The sequence below is a fragment of the Trachypithecus francoisi genome, unplaced genomic scaffold, assembly GCF_009764315.1.
Source record: "Trachypithecus francoisi isolate TF-2019V2 unplaced genomic scaffold, Tfra_2.0 Lachesis_group3, whole genome shotgun sequence".
Lineage (NCBI taxonomy): Eukaryota > Metazoa > Chordata > Mammalia > Primates > Cercopithecidae > Trachypithecus > Trachypithecus francoisi.
In genome coordinates, this window is record NW_022681468.1 from 118,595,756 (window position 1) to 118,617,458 (window position 21,703).

At 36.2% G+C, this 21,703-nt stretch overlaps 1 protein-coding gene across 4 annotated transcripts in view; it reads left to right on the plus strand.

Moving 5' to 3' along the window:
• Positions 1 to 21,279, plus strand: part of UACA (uveal autoantigen with coiled-coil domains and ankyrin repeats) — a 102,116-nt gene extending 80,837 nt beyond the window's left edge. For all 4 annotated transcript variants that reach the window (XM_033189551.1, XM_033189552.1, XM_033189555.1 and 1 more), the window contains 10 exons: positions 551 to 619; positions 2,018 to 2,125; positions 3,089 to 3,121; positions 3,634 to 3,732; positions 8,219 to 8,255; positions 9,151 to 9,203; positions 10,759 to 13,497; positions 15,468 to 15,620; positions 17,960 to 18,025; positions 21,020 to 21,279. In XM_033189551.1, coding sequence (XP_033045442.1) covers positions 551 to 619; positions 2,018 to 2,125; positions 3,089 to 3,121; positions 3,634 to 3,732; positions 8,219 to 8,255; positions 9,151 to 9,203; positions 10,759 to 13,497; positions 15,468 to 15,620; positions 17,960 to 18,025; positions 21,020 to 21,091 — 3,429 coding nt within the window. In that variant the 3' untranslated portion in view covers positions 21,092 to 21,279. The remainder of the gene's footprint in view (positions 1 to 550; positions 620 to 2,017; positions 2,126 to 3,088; positions 3,122 to 3,633; positions 3,733 to 8,218; positions 8,256 to 9,150; positions 9,204 to 10,758; positions 13,498 to 15,467; positions 15,621 to 17,959; positions 18,026 to 21,019) is intronic.
• Positions 21,280 to 21,703: the final 424 nt, after the last annotated feature.

Here is a 21,703-nt window from a genome sequence, read left to right on the forward strand (position 1 = left end):
AAAACAACATATACCCAACCAAGTTATTTAGAGACCTTTTTATATTGCTCGGGTCAGAGGGACTGTCTGTCTCTTCCTTACCATACCTCTTGATATTTTATTTTGGTGATGCTCAGAGAAGTAAATAATTTCCCTATTGTCTTTCAAAATTTATGTGACTTCCCCTTCCTCCTCCTTTTTTTTTTTTTTAAATTGAGTTCTTTTAGGAGTAGTTGGCAATGCAGTGCTTTATAGCCCAACTTTTGTTACGAGTTTATTACAAATTCTTCTTTTTAAAATTTTGTGACTTTAGTTAAAATAAATCCTTAATCATATTTTAAAATTTGTTATTTAGTATTTTTAAATAAATTATACTTGATTTATTTAAAATATAATCTTAAAGGTCCTTTGCATTTTGGGGTTTTAAATAGAAACACTGCCACCTTGTGTTATGTGCAGCTAATGTTGGATAAACTGAAAATCACTAACCTGGTGTATTGCCAGTTGAGGAAAATATACTTTTCTGTATTCTCACACTTGCTGACCCGTGTTTTCTTACGTTTTACCAAAGCGAAATTTGACACACATGCAAGATGAAGTAAATGTGAAGTCACATCAGAGGGAGCTTCAAAATATTCAGGTAAAAAGAAAAAAATGTGGTATCTTCCTTTAAAAACAATTCCAGTATTTGTAGTGGGATTGAGAGAGAAGAGAGGAAACAGGAGAGTGGGTGAAATGAGCGGGGCAAAGAAAGAGAAACTCGTTAACGTTATTTGTGATTCTCTTTTTTTGCCTAATCTCTTCTTATTTTATTTTTATTTATTTATTTATTTATTTTGAGATGGAGTCTGGCTTTGTTGCCCAGGCTGGAGGGCAGTGGCACCATCTCGGCTCACTGCAACCTCTGCCTCCCAGGTTCAAGTGATCCTCCTGCCTCAGCCCTTCTAGTAGCTGGGATTACAGTCATGTGCCACCACACCTGGCTAAGTTTTGTATTTTTAGTAGAGATGGGTTTCACCATGTTGGCCAGGCTGGTCTCGAACTCCTGACCTCAGGTGATCCACCCGCCTCAGCGTCCCAAAGTGTTGGGATTACAGGTGTGAGTCACCACGCCCGGCTGCCTAATCTTGTCTTAAAGAATTGACTTTTGTTATCAATGTTTGAGTCCAGTATTATAAAATTTAATTATATAACGCCAGAAGTATGGTGTAGAAAGTATTGTTTTAATATACATTAGAAAAAGCAACTTTATATAACTATTTGATTTAAATGTGTCTGTTCTGTGATGTAAACCATACATTTGTGTTTATTTTGGGAAATTATACTATTAAAAATGATGATCATTAATGTAAATTAAATCTGATTTTTTTCTTGAAGTATTTTCTATTTTGATTGAGAAAAATAATTTTGTTAAACTAACCACATAGTACTTTTTAGCTTTTATATTGGTCAAAGTTTCCAAATAATATTATGAGGATTATTTTAGAGGAAGGACCCATAATTAATTTTATGACTGAAACACTGTTAAATGATAAATTGAATAGCTGTTTTCAAAATAATAAAAGCATTTTATTTGGGTTTTCTTAGTTTAGTATGTAGTGTAAGAAAATGAACTATGTCCTTAAATTCGAGCGTTTATCTTTTACCAGAGCACCGAAAACGATGATAAGTTCAACAAAAACGTCAGAAGAGTCTCATAAATTTGGGAGGTCTTAAGCAAAAGTTAAAATGGCACATTCTTTTGCTCTTTTCTGTGTCTGGATGCTTTTTATTTTTTCTTTATTGGAATTATGATGATTTGCCCTCTTGTAGTATATACTTGTATTTATTAGCTATTATAGGATAGTAATTTTCTATTTTATTTTTGATCTGTAGATTTTAAATCCTTGGCATATCATTGAAATTATTGTATCTTTGTACTTAGTGTTTTACATACGTATGTACCTGTATGACAGTGAACTGCTTTTAAAAAAATTTCTTCTTTAAGAATTTGGTCTTTTAAGATTGGCCTGGCACCTTGTTGTCTTTATTATTTAAGGATCTGGAGATTGAAAATGAAGATTTGAAAGAGAGGTTGAGAAAAATTCAGCAAGAACAACGAATACTTTTGGATAAAGTCAACGGTTTACAGTTACAGCTGAATGAGGTAAATAAATCTGCATATAAAAAATCAAAAACCTGTCTTACTACATCATCAATAGCAAATTGTTAATGATTGTTTAAGGTAAAATTAGCTCATTGCATTTCAGAGGAGTTAAATCTTACTGGGGACCAGGCTTTTTACATGAAATTTTACATTTAAAGTAGCATAAGCAAACAAGTAAGGACAGTGTAAAGAATGTTCAGGAAAGTGAGGAGAGATCATTGTGGGCTGCCACTTCTGAGGGGGGCGCCTCCTGTGGGAGATGGTACTTCTGTTGAATTTTGAAGGAAGTAAGGGGGAATCAGAGGGCATTCCAGAAAACACTGTGGTGAGCAAAATCACAGAAACAGTGACCTGTAATATATTCCTTGTTGTATAAAAAAATTGGAAATACAAGAAATATCCATGAATCCTGTTTTTAGAGGGAAAGTAGAATATATATGAAATCTAGTATAATCAGTTCACTCTTTAAATATACATTTTATTATGTATCACTTATCACAGGTGAAATCTTATGTGATATTTGCATTTCAAAAGTAAGAAGTAACTGCGTGATTGGTACAGCTGTGTCCTTCTGATTCTGGTTTTCTGTATCACTTTAATATCTTGCTATCTATGTTAGATTTTCCTAAAATTGAACATATGCAAAAGCAAAAGGCTGAACTATAGTTAGGGCCATGGGATTGGAGAGGAAAGAGTAGACAGAAGATACAAGGACAAAGAACAAGTAGGACTTGTTGGTTGATAGATTCTCAAGAGAATCGAAAGTGCTTCTGAACCTGGATAGTGAGAAGAATAAAAGACAACTCGTACAACAGAATTGGTAGTACATTATTTTCTTCTCATATCCTTGACCCCAGTCTTAAAGATATGTGCCAGTCTTTTTTAAAAAGATCTTTGCCAAGTTCATGTCTTTTAAAATAAGCTTTTAAGAATGAAAATATTTTGTCTTCTTCTTAAATTTAGGAAGTTATGGTTGCTGATGATCTGGAAAGCGAGGTAGGATGACATTTTATTTTAAACCATTAAAATTGTTTTAGGAATTGAAGATGCTATAGTAGTAAAGGTTTAAGTCCTGAATTGAGATACAGACCAGGATTCTATTTCTGGTTATTAAAGGGAAATTCAAAATGTATACATGACTAAAAAAGGATGTTTTGAATATAGTGGCATAGATTATTGTAGGCATTTTGTTGTTATTGCTTCTGAAAGTCTTACTTTCTGTGAAACTTGTCCTGAAAATAATGTAAAATTCTAAACATAAAGAAAATGTCTGAAAACATTAAGATTGAAAACAGAGATTTGAATTTTTTATGATTTTGTTTATAGATATTGTATGTTTCATTAGTGTATTTGTAGAAATTATCAACTCTACTAGTAGAGTTCACCAGGTTGGAGAATTCATTAACTCTAGTCCTTAATGTAATTCCAATTCATGTTTTCTAAAACACGTTTTTAACCCAATTCCAAGCACAGGGTGATTTTACTCTATTTATTCTGTTTCATTTCAGAAAGAAAAGCTGAAGTCCCTTTTGGCAGCTAAAGAAAAGCAACATGAAGAAAGCTTAAGGACTATTGAGGCCCTGAAAAATAGATTTAAATATTTTGAGGTATAGAAAGGTTAAATTATTTCCTATAACTCATAATGGGTAATGGTAAGGGGCTTGGCAGCAGACTTGAATTTGAATTATAAATCTGTTATTTATAGTGTGACGTTGGGCTGCTTATTTAAAGTCTTCGAACCTTTGCCTCTTTGGCAAAACTGGGGTGATTGTCTCTTTCTCCACATAGTTATAAAGGTTGAGATCATTTAAATTGACTAGCATGTAATTGACATTTAGTGTCATTCTAGTTTCTCTTCATTGTCCATCCTTACCTTTTTAAAACGTCATATTTCTACCTGTAATTTTGCATTGAGTATTATGATAATAAAAAGCATTCATAAAAATGAACGGTGATATGTCCAGGATTATCTCAGGAAGGAGTCATCACTGGGCATCACTGATTCAGCATGAATCTTTTATCTTTGTTGGTGAATGCAGCCCCAAAGTACACTAAAAAAGTGTCTTAGTCCATTTGTGCTGCTCTAACAAAATACAGAAAATTTGTAAAGAACAAATTTATTTCTCACAGTTCTGGAGGCTGGAAAGTCCAAGATCAAGGATCTGGCATTCATGTCTGGTGAGGGCCTTTTGCTGCATCTTCTCCTGGCAGAAGGCGAAAGGGCAAAAAGGGGCCTAAGTGAAGCCCTCATGACTTGATCAGTTTCCAAAAGGCCCTACCTCGTAATACCACCACAGTGGGAATTAAGTTTCAACACATTTTGGCAGACATTCAGAGCATAGCAAAAATAGTATTTTTCTTTGTAAATAAAAAACTATGTGTGCATTATGAAAAATAATATAAAACATGTATGAATCTCACAGACAGTGTTGCAAGAGAGAAATCGGGCACAAAGAGTACATACTGAATGATTCTATTTTTATGAAGTTCAAAAGCAGATACAACTGATCTATGATGTTAGAGATTTAGAATAGAGGCCACCCTTTGGTTGGGGTTACTGAGTAAGGTGTGTGAAAAAACTTTTGGGGTCCTGGAAATATTTTATATCTTAATCTGGGTTGTGTATAATTACAAAAGGTATGCATATGCAAAAATTCATTGTATTATACACATTTAATATGTGTACATATTTATGTCACTGAAATTTCAAGATTATTCAGAAACACCATTTTATAAACCAAAAAATGATCTAGCTATAGTGGCTTCTGTCTTCATATTTGAAGACTTTTTTAGGTTAATTGTGAAACTGATGATTGCTAATATTTTAATAGCACTGACCAATGTACTTTGCATTCTTGACATGCATTAAAAAACAACTCTATGTGATAAGTTTTATTGTTACCTGACTTCACAGATAAGGAGGTTGAGGCACAGAGAGGTTTACCCATGAGGGATTTCACAAATAGTAAGTGACAGAGTCAGGATTTGAATCCAAGCATCTGACTCCTTTGTGCTTTAACTACAATGCTAGTTTTACACTTAGAATTACTTGAATGAGAAAACTTTAGGAGTATATACAGGGCCTTTTAAGTATTAATCCAAGTTTGACACCTATAACTTGGGTATTATTTATGTATATATTTCTTCTAGGAGCTAGCTTTTCTGCATGTCTTAAGTGTAAAATGTAGGCCAGGCGCAGCATCTCACACCTGTAATCCCAGCACTTTTGGGAGGCCACGATGGGTGGGTCACTTTAAGGTCAGGAGTTTGAAACCAGCCTGGCCAACATGGCGAAACTCTGTCTTTATTAAAAATAGAAAAATTAGCAGGGTGTGGTGGCACATTCCTGTAATACCAGCTACCCAGAAGGCTGAAGCAGGAGAATCGCTTGAATCCGGGAGGCAGAGGTTGCAGTGAGTGAGATCACGCCACTGCATTCCAGCCTGGGTGACAGAGTGAGACTCTGTCTCAAGGGGAAGAAAACAAAGGTGTTTTTCTGTAGCTTTAGACAAATTATCTGTCTAAATTGTCAAGTCTATAACTTACAGTATTCATAAAAGTAACTTATTTTTCTTATAAAAATACATATTTACTTTAGAAAAATAAGAAAATATATTTAAACTGAAAGCAGATGCAAAAGACACCTATAATCTTAACTCTGCTAGCACCTGACTGAAATCCTTTCAGACACTTGTATATAATTTGTGTGTTATATACTCATTCAACAGGTGGGATCATATTGTACATCCTATTTTGTAGCTGTTCCCATTCAATATGATGGGGACATTTTCCTCAGTCACTATATACTCATTGTGATGAATATTTATGCTAGCAATGATTTTTTACTTTCAAACAGAAAATTACAGGTCCCACTTTATACATGACCTAGTATTTATAACAGCAACCATTAAAAACTACTAAGAATTTGCCTGGACGTGGTTTCTCAGCCTGTAATCCCAACACTTTGGGAGGCTGAGGCAAGTGGATCACTTGAGCTCAGGTGTTCGAGACCAGCCTGGGCAACATGGTGAAATCCTGTCTCTACTAAAAACACAAAAATGAGCTGGGCAAAGTGGTGCATGCCTGTAATCCCAGCTACTTGGGTGGCTGAGGAAGGAGAATCACTTGAACCCGGGAGGTGGAGGCTGCAGTGAGCTGAGATTATGCCTCTGCACTCCAGCTTGGACGACAGAGTGAGACCCTGTCTCAAAACAAACAAACAAAACAACAACAAACTACTAAGAATTCATCACTTACTACAAACATTGAATATCTACTGCTGTATTATCTCACATGCTTAAAAAACCTTAACTGTTAAAATAATTACTGGTATGAGTTATGTATAATAACATAGCTATTTCCCTTGTATGTATAAAAATATGGGGAAAATGGATAGTTTAGAATGAGGCTGATTTTATGTTACAACTTTTATGTTTGTTTTCATTTGAGTAATAAAGGTAATAAGACCAAATTAAGTTTTTTGAACTCCTTATGTGCATAGCACCGCCTTATGCATGTATGAGGCCATTTAGTAGTTATTGTAAACTTTAGTATTAAATATTCCATAGAACAAAGAGCTTAACTAAGCTTATAGGTATTTTTTCATACCGTGGGGGCACTAATGATTAAAGGAGGTGACATTAATTTAGTCATGGAATTGTGGACTGTTTTATCATGGTCGACTACTTCAGAGTTTGGTATGTAGCTATTAGGACTGATACACCTAAATACACAAATATGAACTGCATCTGCCTGTCCCTACTCTTCATTTCACTCTGGGTTTTTTGTTTTGTTTTGTTTTTGAGACAGGGTCTCACTCTCTCACCCAGCCTGGAGTGCAGTGGTGTGATCACCACTCACTGTAGCCTTGACCTCCCCGGGCTCAGGTGATGCTTCCACCTCAGCCTCCTGAGTAACTTGGGTTACCCTGCCCAGCTAATGTTTCTGTGTGTATTTATTTATTTATTTAAGTTTTACTCTTGTTGACCAGGCTGGAGTGCAATGGCACTATCTCGGCTCACTGCAACCTCCGCCTCCCAGGTTCAAGCAATTGAGTGCAATGGCACTATCTCGGCTCACTGCTACCTCTGCCTCCCAGGTTCAAGCAATTCTCCTGGCTCAGCCTCCCTAGTAGCTGGGATTACAGGTGCCCACCACCACGTCCAGCTAATTTATTGTATTTTTATTAGAGACAGGGTTTCACTATGTTGGCCAGGCTAGTCTTGAGCTCCTGACCTCAGGCAATCCACTCGCCTCAGCCTTCCAAAGTGCTGGGATTACAGGAATGAGCCACCGCGCCTGGCTCGTTTTTGTATTTGTTTGTAGAGATGGGGTCTTGCCACGTTGCCTAGGCTGGTCTCAAACTCCTGGGCTCAAGTGATCTGCCTGTCTCAGCCTTCCAAAGTGCTGGGATTACAAGTGTTCTTACTCTTGAAGTGTAACATTTTAATTTTTATATTAGATTCTTCGTATTTGGCTTACTTGGGAAAAGGAGCAACCCAGTATATTTTGATTCACTATATCTGGAGTTTCTCTATTATTTCCTAACTAATGGATTGATGGATTTATTACTATGTGTAGGTCTCTGCCTCAGTTTCATTTCCTGCTCTCTGTCTCGTTTTACTTTCCAAATACTTGGTATTTTATAAACTCTGGAAGAAGAGGTTACGTCGATATTTCCTAGTCAATGAGGTAGGGTTTCTGCTTCCTACAGTGGTACAGTAAAATGAGTTATTGACATGAATGTGGCCACCTCCTTCCTTTTCAGGTAAAACAGTAGCAAACAGTAGTTTTTGAAAGTTGTTTCAGTTCATTTAGGGCTTACTTTTTTTTTTTTCTTTTGAGCAATGAAGTTTTTCCTTAAAACATTTGACTGCTTTTATTAAAATGCTTAGTGAAGTACTTTATTCCCACCTGATCTCTCTAAGTGTTGCTAGTGTTTCTTTTTGTGAGTTTGAGTAGAATAATGCTCTGGAGAAACAGGAATGTCAAAAATGTAGTTTTAATGACTGCATCATTAGAGCTAAAACAGATACAGAATTTAACAAAATGAGGCAGCATTCACCCTAAAATGTTTTATGCTTCTGATTTCAGAGTGATCATTTAGGATCAGGAAGTCATTTCAGTAACCGTAAGTATAAAAATACGGATTATCATTACAGTTCACCTAGTTCAAGCAAAGAAGAATGTTTATTCTTACTCGTTTAACTATATATAAATAACTGTACAAGATATTCCTGCTGCTAAACTTCATCAACACATGTAACTAGGAAGACGTTAAGATGACTATTGTAACTTCTAACATATTCTGATAATTACTGAAGCTCTGATTCTCCTTTGCTACCTGTATTTTAAAATTGTATATTGTATGAATTATCAAATTTGCCTTATTGATTAGTAGACATAGACATTCGTCTTGTGATATTTAGGCTTCATTTTTTTATGGAAAGAACATAAATGCAGTTTTCTAATTTGGAGAAATCAGTCTCAATGCAAGTAGGCATTTTAAAATTACATGTTCAATAAACATTTATGAATTATTTTTAGACTCTACATAATTAATCTTTTTTATTCTGCAATGGTAAGCAATTTCTCTAGAAAATCTATTTTTGTTTGTTTCCTAGTGACTATTAAACTATCCTCTCGTACAACAGTAATATTTATGCTGTTACAACAGTAATATTATGAAAGAATATCATTTTTGTTTTGATTATAAGATACGTTTTATTATCATATAGCCTAGTTTAACAGTCTTCGATGTTTCTGAAATCTTAGTGATTCTGCTGAGAGAGAGCGTAGAAAAAAATAAAAACCAACCTAGCATCTACTGTTCAGTAGATTGTAGGTACTTCTGTTTATAGAAATAATAAGGGAAAAAAGGGGGTATTTTAGAATGAGGATACTTTTATGTTGTACCTCTTGCTTCTGTTTTATTTGAATAATAAAGGAAATAACATCAAATTAATGTTTAGCCTACTTTAATATGGATATTTAAGTTAAAATGTCATTTATATGGATTTATTTAGGAAAAGAAGATATGCTTCTTAAACAAGGTCAGATGTATATGGCAGACTCACAGGTAATAACTGTTTTTTTTTTTTTTAGTTTTAAAAAACATTTAAAGAAAATTTCTGTGCCTTTATAAAGAGGAGAAAGTAGCATTGTAATAGAGTGAGGTTTTCATTATCAAAGACAGGTTGGTCCTGCTTTCTTGAGTTTAATAAAAACAGATGTTGCTGTTTCTGGTGCCCTCTAGAGTGTTTTTGATGATAGTGGTTATAATAAGAGATTTGAATTGCAGTTTCGTTGCATTTGATGCTAAGTTTCTGTTCATTAACAGTGGTCAGTTAACTCTTCATATTTGCCCATATAAAGGGGAGGACAGATATAAATAATTCAAAGTTAATTTTTTTTTTTTCCTCTTGATCCAGGGGAAAGGCAGTTCAGATTTAACTAACAGTAAATCTGTAGGGATCTACAGCAGGCTCTATCCTTGCCTCCTCAGTGGAAAGGATTCGGCTGAGGGGCAGAAGTAGGTTTAAGTCAGAGGGAGAGACCAAGGGAAGTTTTAGGGCAGGAGCGAGTTTATTAAAAAGTGTTAGAGCAGGAACAAAAGGAAGCAAAGTACACTTGGAAGAAGGCCAGGTGGGTGGCTTGAGAGATCCCAGTGCTCTTGTTCAGCCCTTGGCTTGGGATTTTTATACACTGGCTTGGTTTTGGGGTTTGCATTTCTCCTCCCTTGATTCTTCTTTTGAGGTCAGGCTGTCTGCATGCGTAGTGCCCTGTCAGCACTTAGGAGGGTCCACATGTGTAGTGCCTTTACTAAGGTTGTGCACATGCTCTCTAGGGGCTGTTTTCCTTTACCAGTCAAATGCCCCTGGAAGAAGGTCATACAGCCACCATTTTGCCTCTTAGTGTGCATACTTGAGCCTGCTCACCCAGCTCCGGAGATCTTATCAGGAAGCGGCTGTTACCAGCTCCAGGTGTTTTCTATCTATTGGGAGACTCTCTTTCCCTGGTGCTGGCCATGACCAATCATTCTCTTGACAACTCTGATAACTAGCTGGGTTTATTTTTGTGGTATTTTTATAATTTAGAGAATATTCTGTTGTTTTAACAGTGAAAGTACACAGAAGTCAAAAATCTTATTAGAAGTTAAATCTATAATTCTATGAAATTATCTGCACATTTAAAATGACAATACTTGTTTTTATTCAAGGTTATGATGGTTTGCTTCAGAATTTGAAGTTCTAAGCACATTATGTGCCATAAAACATAAATAATAAATATGTTTTGATGAAGTTGGTGATATTCATGTGTGAGTAGGTGTTATGAAGGGGGAAAGAAAGACAAAATAGCACCCAGTAGCCATGACCGTTTTCCCTTGTTCTGCCAGAAATAGACTTACGTGAACAGAGGTCTGAAAATGTTGTGAATGTATTAAGGAAATCATATCCAGAACTGTTTTCTTACTACAAAAATCAGCATTGTGTTTTTCTTCCATCTTACTACCTAGTCTGATAACTCTTTGACTCCTGATGATGTGCAAACTTTCTCTAAGTTTGGCAAATAAGTACAGTAAATGTCTCATTTAGGCTTTTGTGATTGATGTCTTTTTGTTTTTTTCTTTTCAGTGTACTTCACCAGGTATACCAGCCCATATGCAAAGCAGATCTATGTTAAGACCTCTGGAGCTATCTTTACCCAGTCAAACATCATACTCCGAAAATGAAATTTTAAAGAAAGAGTTAGAAGCAATGCGAACTTTCTGTGAGTCAGCAAAACAAGACCGACTGAAGCTCCAAAATGAACTGGCACACAAAGTGGCAGAATGCAAAGCTTTAGCATTAGAATGTGAAAGGGTCAAGGAGGATTCAGATGAACAGATAAAGCAATTAGAAGATGCATTAAAAGATGTGCAGAAGAGGATGTATGAGTCAGAAGGTAAAGTTAAACAAATGCAGACCCATTTTCTTGCCCTTAAAGAACACTTAACAAGTGAAGCAGCCTCAGGGAATCACAGACTAACCGAGGAACTGAAGGATCAGTTGAAAGACATGAAAGCAAAATATGAAGGTGCTTCAGCAGAAGTGGGGAAATTAAGAAACCAAATCAAACAAAATGAGATGATAGTGGAAGAGTTTAAGAGGGATGAAGGCAAGCTGATAGAAGAAAATAAGCGATTACAGAAGGAACTTAGTATGTGTGACATGGAGCGAGAGAAGAAAGGAAGAAAGGTCAAAGAGATGGAAGGCCAGGCAAAAGAATTGTTAGCAAAGCTGGCCCTTTCCATTCCAGCCGAAAAATTTGAAAACATGAAGAGCTCATTATCAAATGAAGTGAATGAGAAAGCAAAAAAATTAGTAGAAATGGAAAGAGAACATGAAAAATCACTTAGTGAAATTCGACAGTTAAAGAGAGAACTTGAGAATGTTAAGGCCAAACTTGCTCAGCACATCAAACTAGAGGAACATGAACAGGTTAAGAGCAGATTAGAACAGAAATCAGGAGAACTTGGGAAGAAGCTCACTGAGTTAACATTGAAAAATCAGACACTACAAAAGGAAATTGAAAAAGTTTGTCTGGATAATAAGCTCCTCAAGGAGCAAGCACATAACTTAACAATTGAAATGAAAAATCATTATATTCCTTTAAAAGTAAGTGAAGACATGAAAAAATCACATGATGCAATTATTGATGATCTTAATAGAAAGCTTTTAGATGTAACACAAAAATATACAGAAAAGAAGCTGGAAATGGAGAAATTGCTACTGGAAAATGACAGCTTAAGTAAGGATGTGAACCGCCTAGAAACTGTGTTTGTACCTCCTGAGAAACATGAAAAAGAGATAACAGCTCTGAAATCCAATATTGTTGAACTTAAGAAACAACTGTCTGAACTTAAGAAAAAATGTGGTGAAGACCAGGAGAAAATACACGCTCTCACATCTGAAAACAGTAACTTGAAGAAGATGATGAGTAATGAGTATGTGCCAGTTAAAACCCACGAAGAGATTAAAACGACACTGAATAGCACGTTAGCTAAAACTAACAAAGAATTATTAGATGTGAAGAAAAAATTTGAAGATATAAATCAGGAATTTGTAAAAATAAAAGATAAGAATGAAATATTAAAAAGAAACCTGGAAAACACTCAGAACCAAATAAAAGCTGAGTACATCAGCCTGGCAGAGCACGAGGCAAAGATGAGCTCGCTAAGTCAGAGCATGAGAAAGGTGCAGGATAGTAATACTGAAATATTGGCCAACTACAGAAAAGGCCAAGAAGAGATTGTGACACTGCATGCCGAAATTAAAGCCCAGAAGAAGGAACTCGACACAATACAAGAATGCATTAAGGTAAAATACGCCCCAATTGTCAGCTTTGAGGAGTGCGAGAGAAAATTTAAAGCAACAGAGAAAGAACTAAAAGACCAGTTATCAGAGCAGACACAGAAGTACAGTGTCAGTGAAGAAGAAGTCAGGAAAAACAAGCAAGAGAATGACAGGTTAAAGAAGGAGATTTTTACCCTTCAGAAAGATTTGAGGGATAAGACAGTTCTCATTGAGAAGTCTCATGAAATGGAAAGAGCATTAAGCAGAAAAACAGACGAGCTAAACAAACAGTTAAAAGACTTGTCACAGAAATATGCAGAAATAAAGAATGTGAAAGAGAAGCTAGTAGAAGAAAATGCCAAACAGACTTCTGAGATACTTGCGATGCAAAATCTTTTGCAAAAACAACATGTTCCATTGGAACAAGTTGAGGCTCTGAAAAAATCTCTTAATGGCACAATTGAAAATCTAAAGGAAGAATTGAAGAATATGCAAAGGTGTTATGAGAAAGAGCAGCAGACAGTGACCAAACTGCATCAGTTGTTGGAGAATCAAAAGAACTCTTCTGTACCCCTGGCAGAGCATTTGCAGATTAAAGAAGCATTTGAGAAAGAAGTTGGAATCATAAAAGCTAGCTTGAGAGAAAAGGAAGAAGAAAGCCAAAACAAAATGAAAGAAGTCTCCAAACTTCAGTCTGAGGTTCAGAATACTAAACAAGCATTAAAAAAATTAGAGACAAGAGAGGTAGTTGATTTGTCTAAATATAAAGCAACAAAAAGTGATTTGGAGACACAGATTTCCAGTTTAAATGAAAAATTGGCCAATCTGAATAGAAAGTATGAGGAAGTATGTGAGGAAGTTTTACATGCCAAGAAGAAGGAAATATCTGCAAAAGATGAGAAGGAATTACTGCATTTCAGCATTGAGCAAGAAATCAAGGATCAGAAGGAACGATGTGATAAATCCTTAACAACAATCACTGAGTTGCAAAGAAGAATACAAGAATCTGCTAAACAAATAGAAGCAAAAGATAATAAGGTAGGTACAAAGTAGTCCACATGACTATGTGTTGGAAACCCAGAGCAGCACTCTTTACCACAGAATCTCACAGGAAAGTAGACACAGGTATTAACAAAGTGACCATTAGACACACCCTTTCCAGTTTGGCAACTTGTGTGCAAAAATTCCGAATTGAAAAAAAGTGAAGTAATGCAAACAAAAATCAAAAGCATTTTTCCTTCTGTTTGTTTAGCTGTTCTAGCCAAGAATTGAGGAATGATGGGGAGACTTAAGGCTTATTTGTCTCACAGATGAAGAGTCAAAAGCCAGTGGGTTTGTGGCATGTGAAAGGTGGGGAAGAGGGTGATGGGGAAGCTCTCCTTCTGGGCTGCAAGAAACCAAGAACACTGGGGAGCATCCAGAGTTGGTCTTGGCACTCACCCATAGTAGTAAACTGAGCCCTCCAATTCATTTTATGTTCTGTTGCTCATGTCTTTCTACAGACTAGTCCCCTCACCCAGAATGTCTTCTCCCTCCTTTCTACTGAGTTGAATCCTATACATTCATTAACATGTTATCCTCCTTCCTAAAGCCCTCACTGTCCAATCTAGTCTATGGTAAACAGTTCCTCCTCTAAGATACATGTTTTTTTGTAGTTTTGCCATCCCTTTAAAACATGTATATTACCTTGTTATAATTATGTAATTGATCTGCCCAGTTTTTATGAGCAGGGTTTATAACTTAACTTTCCATCTTATCTTTAATTCTCATGGTACAATTTACAGACAGGTACTCAACAATATTTTTGACACTGGTGTCGTATAAAGTTTTTACTATGGAGATGACATATAAAGACTGACTGCAGTTTTTTCCATTCAACATGTAATGATTAAATGCCTTCTACATGTCATGTGGAGTAAACACAGACACAGACTGCCCTCCCCATTGGAAAGTATTTGTACATACTATCCTCTGGCACACCGTCTCTGTGATTGAGAATTTAAATGCTCTAAGCTTGTTCAGAAGGTAGCTATGAATATATATAGTAATATATATTACTATATAAATATACTTATAAATTTAAGTATGTTATTATACTTAAGTATAAGTAAATATACTTATAAATTATAAGAGCTAATTATTAATATCTACTTGTTGCCATTTATTGAGCATGTGCATATAATTGCATTTGATTTTCTTTGTTTTTTTTTCTATTATTATTTTTCAATAAAAAATGTTGCAGGGGAGGAGATGGGGTCTTGCTATATTGCCCAGGCTGGTCTTGAATTCCTGAGTTTAAACAATCTTCCTGCCTTAGCCTCCCAAAGTGTTAGGATTATAGGTGTGAGCCACTGTGCCCAACCTGATTTTTTTAACGCTGAAAGATTGTCCACCTTTCATCAATGTAGCATCTAAGGCTCAGCAAAGTAAAGGAAATGAGTCAAGCTCATACAAGTTGACTCTGTCTGACTGTAAAGCAGGGGGGGAAATGCTATGTTTCTAGACACTTCGTATTCCTATAAACAGCCTCCTTGTTTTTTTTTCTTCTCGACAGCAAAGTAGTCTTAAATAATACAACTCTTGAAAGGAAAAAGGAACGTATGTTAGACTTACATGGGCCATACCCTTTTACTTTTCACACTTTGTTGCTGGGAATCCCCCTTCCCTTCCTGTGTCCCATATGTTACCTGGAAGATAGTTCATGTGCCTTCATAGATACTTACAATCTAAAAGTAAGAAGACAATGTTTATACTCACATCTTAGGATATATGTAATATTTATTGTAATCTGGTATTGCTTTTGTAAAGAATTTCTGGAGAGGAATTTAATTATAAATTACATATTATATGCACCGTTGATAACAATCTTGGCAATATTCATATTTCAATTTTCTGGTGTATAAAGATAAAGCTTGTGTCTCCAAAAAGGAATGATTTATGTACAAAGATGTTCCTTGTACATGAATAAGTGAATAATATGTTTCTCCCACAACGTTTTTTTTTTAAAGATAACTGAACTGCTTAATGATGTGGAAAGACTAAAACAAGCACTCAATGGCCTTTCCCAACTCACCTACACAAGTGGGAACCCCACCAAGAGGCAGAGCCAGCTGATTGACACTCTGCAGCACCAAGTGAAATCTCTGGAGCAACAGCTGGCTGTGAGTAACCAGGCACACGGGGCTTTGCGTGAATATGTGCTGGTTCCCTGTAGTTAGTTTGTAAGGCTAATTTAGAAATTAAAGTGATTTGTAGCTGTGTTTGGATCCAAGAATGTAATTGTTTTTATATACGAAAAGTTACCTATACTGGTGGTGTAATAATACTTATTTGATGCCTACTGTATACCAGGTACCATATTAAACATTTTACATACTTTATCTATAAACTTTATCTTCATCACAATCTCACAAAGCAGGTTTATTCCCTCCATTTAATTCTTAAGGAAACAAAGAATAAAATATTTGATGCCTGGGGTCATTCAGCTGGGGTATAAATGTGGAACTGGCTGACTCCAAATCCAGCATCTTTCTCATTGCAGTGTACTCTCTAAAATATTGGTCCACTAAACTAAAGGAGGTTTTAAAATAATCTGTTATCTTTGTGAATAAAGAGGCATTACTATGGTTTTATACATTATATAGAAGAATAAATGCCTGGATTTAGAAGCTAAAGTTGGAAGGTCTGGTCTCAGTCTTGCCACTTTCAAGGAAGTGGCAAGGAACATTCCCTTTAACTCTTGGTTTTCTCATCCACAAAACAGAATAATAACTGATTACTTGTTTGTTTACATTTTTTTTAAAGATGGGGTCTTGCTATGTTGCTTGGGCTTGTCTCCAGTGGGGTCTTGCTATAGGCTGATCTCCTGGGCTCAAGTGATCCTACTGCCTCAGTTTCCTGAGTATTTGGGACTATGCTTTTAATTATGCACTAATACACACGAAATGCTAAGTAAAATGGCCCAATCACATGTAAATTGCTGTTGATGTTTCCCTATTTCATAGAATTGTTTATTTTTTAAGAGGAGAAAGGTTTTTTGTAGTGTTTATTTTTAACACTGTAGGCCTACAGATTAAGGATGGTAAATTGTGAATTTGGATCTTATCCAAAGAGTATAGTGTCCCTTTAGTAATTAGAAATATTTGTTTATTGTTCATTAACTTCATGACACTAAGCAGGGATAAAGAAAGTATGCCATTCCTGTCCCCAAGGAATTCTGGGTAGTTAGGGAGGCAAAATACAGATTCATAAAATGACAAGATGAGAGACGTCAAATATAGAATTGAGAATGCAGATTCTAAGTGATGGGAGTTTCCAGGAAGGAAAGATTAGTGGTGTGGTGGAAGCTAGTTTTAAAGAAGGGAGTACCTGGCTTCAACTTGTAAAGCAGATGCTATTTTGGTAGGTGAAAGGAAAGTAGAGGCTCTTCCATCCAAAGAAAATAGTGTAAAAAAAGCATGGAGATGGAATACGAGTGACTTGGTCAGAGGGCAGTAAAAGGCCTGCCTGTAGAGTAGTCCCCCTCTTACCCACTGAGGGTATGTTCCAAGACCCCCAGTGGATGCCTGAAATCATGGATAGGACCTGCTGAACCCTGTATATGCTATAAAGCGTGGAGACAGAATACAAGTGGCATGGCCAGAGGGCACTGAAAGGCCTACCTGTAGAGTAGTCCCCCTCTTACCAGCTGAGGTTGTGTTCCAAGACCCCCAGTGGATGCCTGAAACCATGGATAGGACCTGCTGAACCCTATCTAAGCTATGTTTTCCCCCCATATATAAATACCTGTGATAAAATTTAATTTATCAATTGGGCACAGTAAGAGATTAATAACAATAGTATAATAAAATAGAACAATTATAACAATATGTTGTAATAAAAGTTATGTGAATGTGGTCTCTATATCTCCCAATATCTTATTGTACTATACCATGGGCAACTGAAATAGAGAAAGTGAAACCGCTGATCGCAAAACTGCCAATAAGAGGGAACTGCTGTATTTGAGAGCCAATGTTTGAAGCCAAACTGTGGAAGTCATTGAGAACCAAACTGATGAATTTGGATTCTCTCATGTATGTAAAGAAGTGTCACTCAAGGTTTTTGAGCCAAAAGTGATGTTAGGAAAGAGGTACCTTAGTCTCAGAGGCATGATAGGGAATACGGTGTGGAGATAGGAAGACAGGATAGGAAGCGTTTGCAATAATCCAAACATGTGATAAGTGTCTACAGAAGGTCATGGCACTAGATGTGAACTAAAGCCATAATTTCATGTTACTTAGAGAAAGTAGCATTACTGTCATTAGCCACGCATTCATTAGAGAAGTTTCTATTGTTATGTTTTGGAATTCTGCATCTGGTAGGTCCAAGGTAGTTTGTTGTTAGAAATAGCAGGAGCCCCTTAATAATAATAATAGTTTTGTAGCATGAAGCCTGAGCATTGTCCAAAGTTTGGAAATGTCAATGCTGATATTCACATCTGCCCATCTTTCCACATTTCTAGGATGCTGACAGACAGCATCAAGAAGTAATTGCAATTTATCGGACACACCTTCTTAGTGCTGCACAGGTAAAGAGCTACTTCTCCTTTGGAAAGAATATTGCTTTAGAGATAATAATTTTTTATTTTCAAATAAATTTATGTGAAAGTAATTGATGTTTAAAGTAGCTGCACCCCATATGCTTATTTAAAAATAATTATGTTTCTTTTAATCATGGTTTGTGGATCTCTCAGAAAAATTTACAAAGCTATATGGCAACACAACATCTTAAATTTAGTGTTGTCTCCATCTGCTTGTCACTCAGTTTATAGACAGTTTGGTAACATGTGATGGTAGCACACGTTAATGGTATTGCTAGCTGGAGACAGTGCCTTGACATCACACGTGGCTGTCATCTAAGAGGAGAGGGGGAATGGCTTTGAATACTAGAAAAGTACAAAAGTGACAAGCAGGGTGTTATGTGTATAGGACTGTAGTAATTAAAGACAAAATGATTCGTTAAGAGAGAATTGGTGATAATTATTTACCAAGTCTTAACTTGGCTTGGTAAAGCCAAGGAATAATTAAGGAATAATATTATGAATTCCCTTTTTTAGGGGTGTACTGAGGAAGTTACTGTTTAAAAAAAACATACTAAGAAATGATTAACATATAAAGGATACTATACTTAATTTCCTGTAGAAACACCATGAGCAGCATCCCCAAAATTCTCAGAATAGATTTTTTTCAGGAAGAAAATGTACTAAAAGAAACAAATATTAGAATGACAGAGATAATGGGAATTATTTGAATTTGAAGTATGTTAGGTCACACTGTAAAAACAAGCCAAAACAAAAAAGAAGGGAAAGATTCAAAAAAAGATCAATTTTAAACAGAGAACTAGATAAAATAATGAAAGATACTTTATGATATCAAATTCTTAAAATCAATAGACCTGCCATTTCTATAGGAGATGGAGGGGAAACCAATGAAAAAGAATGAATGATATGATAGAACAAGGTATCTTAGCTACTCTTTTGAGCAAATCAGAGATAAGAATTTTAAAGTTTATTGCAATTATTAGAGAAGATTATTGAGGGACAGTGAATAGGAAGTTCAAGTGGGGAAATAGTAGAAAATCTGTATCAGAGAGGCTGAGAAACTCACTAGTATTGGCCATGAGAGGAAGAGCTTGCTCTTAATGAAAAATACAGCAAACTAAGAAGCCTTTCCACTTTGTATGATATGCACTTCCAGAATTTGAAATTATTTTCTACTGTGTCCTAATGAAACATAACAAAAGCAATTGGCATCAGAAATAGTCTTGCCTTCTGGCATCATAAAGTTAACTAAGAAATTCAGTTCAGTCAACTATGGCTAATGTTTGAAATGTAAACATCCTGCTGTTATAGAAACAGATTTTGGAAGCAAAACTTTTCATATTAATAGGAAGTGTTGTGCTGAAACCTATTCAGATACTCCAGGAAAAAAAACGTACGTGTGTGTTGGGAGGGGGTGCAGTATTGTAATAGGCCCACCATATTGAGCTGCATTTAATCAGCTCATGCCATCATTTTAAGTTTAAAGTGTGTTTTAAAAATATAAATGGTGAACATGCATGTAAAAAAGATAACTTGGTTTCATCAGTAATGGGGGAGATGCAAAGGAATAAGAACATATTGGGACTGGGAATATTACACACAAGATTATAGTCTATCGTGTTAGCCAGAGTGTATGGGAAACGGGCATTTTTAGTCCATTGATGGTAGTACAGATTGTTATAATCTCTATAGAGAGAAATTTTGTAGTACTTAACAGAATTAAAAATTGAGACTGCTTTTTGACCCAGCAATTTATTCTCTAGTAATCTTTCCATTAAGATTGGAAATACCTTAAATGTCCATCATTAGGGGAATGGGTAAAGAAATGTAATATATCCATGCAGTGGATATTATACAATAACTTAAAATAATTGAGTAGCTCAAGGGAAAGATTTTTATGACACTACATAAAAAAGCAAGTTATAAAATAATATATATTATATGAACCTATTTATGTAAAAACATAAATATGGGTTTTTAAAATCAATTACTTAAATTTTAAATTTTTTTTAGGAGATAGAGTCTTGCTCTGTCATCCAGACTGGAGTGCAGTGGCACAGTCATAACTCATACAGCCTCAATTCCTGGACTCAAGTGATCATCCTCCCTCAACCTCCCAAGTAGCTGGGACTACAGGCGCATGCCACCACACCCAGCTAATTTTTTTTTTTTTTTAAAGTTTTTGAGATGGAGTCTCACTCTATTGTTTAGGCTGGTCTTAAACTCCTGGCCTCAAGTGATCCTCCCACCTTGGCCTCCCAAAGTGCTGGGATTGCAGGTGTGAGCCACCGTGTTCGGCCGTCAGTTAGTTTTCTAATTAAAAAAAAAAAAAAAAAAAAAAATCCTCAGCAGCAACAACAGATTTCCTTGTAGTTTACTTTGCTCATGTATAACTTATGCTGCCCTATCATTCAAGGCTGTTATTAAAAAAGAGAAAGAGGGAGGTTTATCCATATGTTTTCTGATAATGGATGTTAGAGCAACTGGTGTGCTCTAGTCTTTTTTTTTTAGATGGGGTCTCGCCCTGTCACCCAGGCTGGAGTGCAGTGCCACGATCTCGGTTCACTGCAACCTCCGCCTCCCAGGTTCAAGCGATTCTCCTGTCTCAGCCTCCCGAATAGCTGGGATTACAGATGTGTGCCACTACAACCGGCTTATTTTTGTATTTTTACTAGAGACGGAGTTTTGCCATGTTGGCCAGGCTGGTCTCAAACTCCTGACCTCAAATGATCCACCCACCTCGGCTTCCCAAAGTGCTGGGATTGCAGGCATGAGCCACCACACCCAGCTGTGCACTCCTTATTAATTGACTTTATTTTCATGATAGGGCTGTACCCCCTTTTCCTTTAGATATCACAATGGTGAGGATTTAGCATTTGATGAGTCAATGACTAGTTATGCTTTGTAAAAGCTTTGTCTTTAGAATTCTTATGTAAACAAAGATTACATAAAATAATGCTCCTCTTTCTTGTTTCTCCGAAGGGTCACATGGATGAAGATGTTCAGGAGGCTCTGCTCCAGATCATACAAATGCGGCAGGGGCTTGTGTGCTAGCACTTAGCACTGACGGCCAGTATCTGTTTTATCTTGCTGGTGCTGAACATTCTTTGTGCAACTCCATGGTCTTTCTGGGCCTTACTGTGCTGGTATAATTAAAATAAAATATATTTTGTTCCATTGGTAGGTTTTTTAAAAAAATTAGATGAATATATTAGTCTTTTTCAATATCAGTTTGAATCTTATTTTCTGTATGTGTTAATTTTACAAATAGGCAAACAACATAACACTTTGCCCTGGATTGACTACATATTTTTAAACCTTCGAGTCCCTAATAAAACATGAGCCATCTGAGTGAGTCCATATGAAGCGAGGTTAGGCTGAAATAATTTCTTAAAGATGTCTTTTTTTTTTTTTTTTTTTTTGAGACGGAGTCTCGCTCTGTCGCCCAGGCTAGAGTGCTGTGGCCGGATCTCAGCTCACTGCAAGCTCCGCCTCCCGGGTTCACGCCATTCTCCTGCCTCAGCCTCCCAAGTAGCTGGGACTACAGGCGCCCGCCACCTCGCCCGGCTAATTTTTTATATTTTTTAGTAGAGACGGGGTTTCACCGTGTTAGCCAGGATGGTCTCGATCTCCTGACCTCGTGATCCGCCCGTCTCGGCCTCCCAA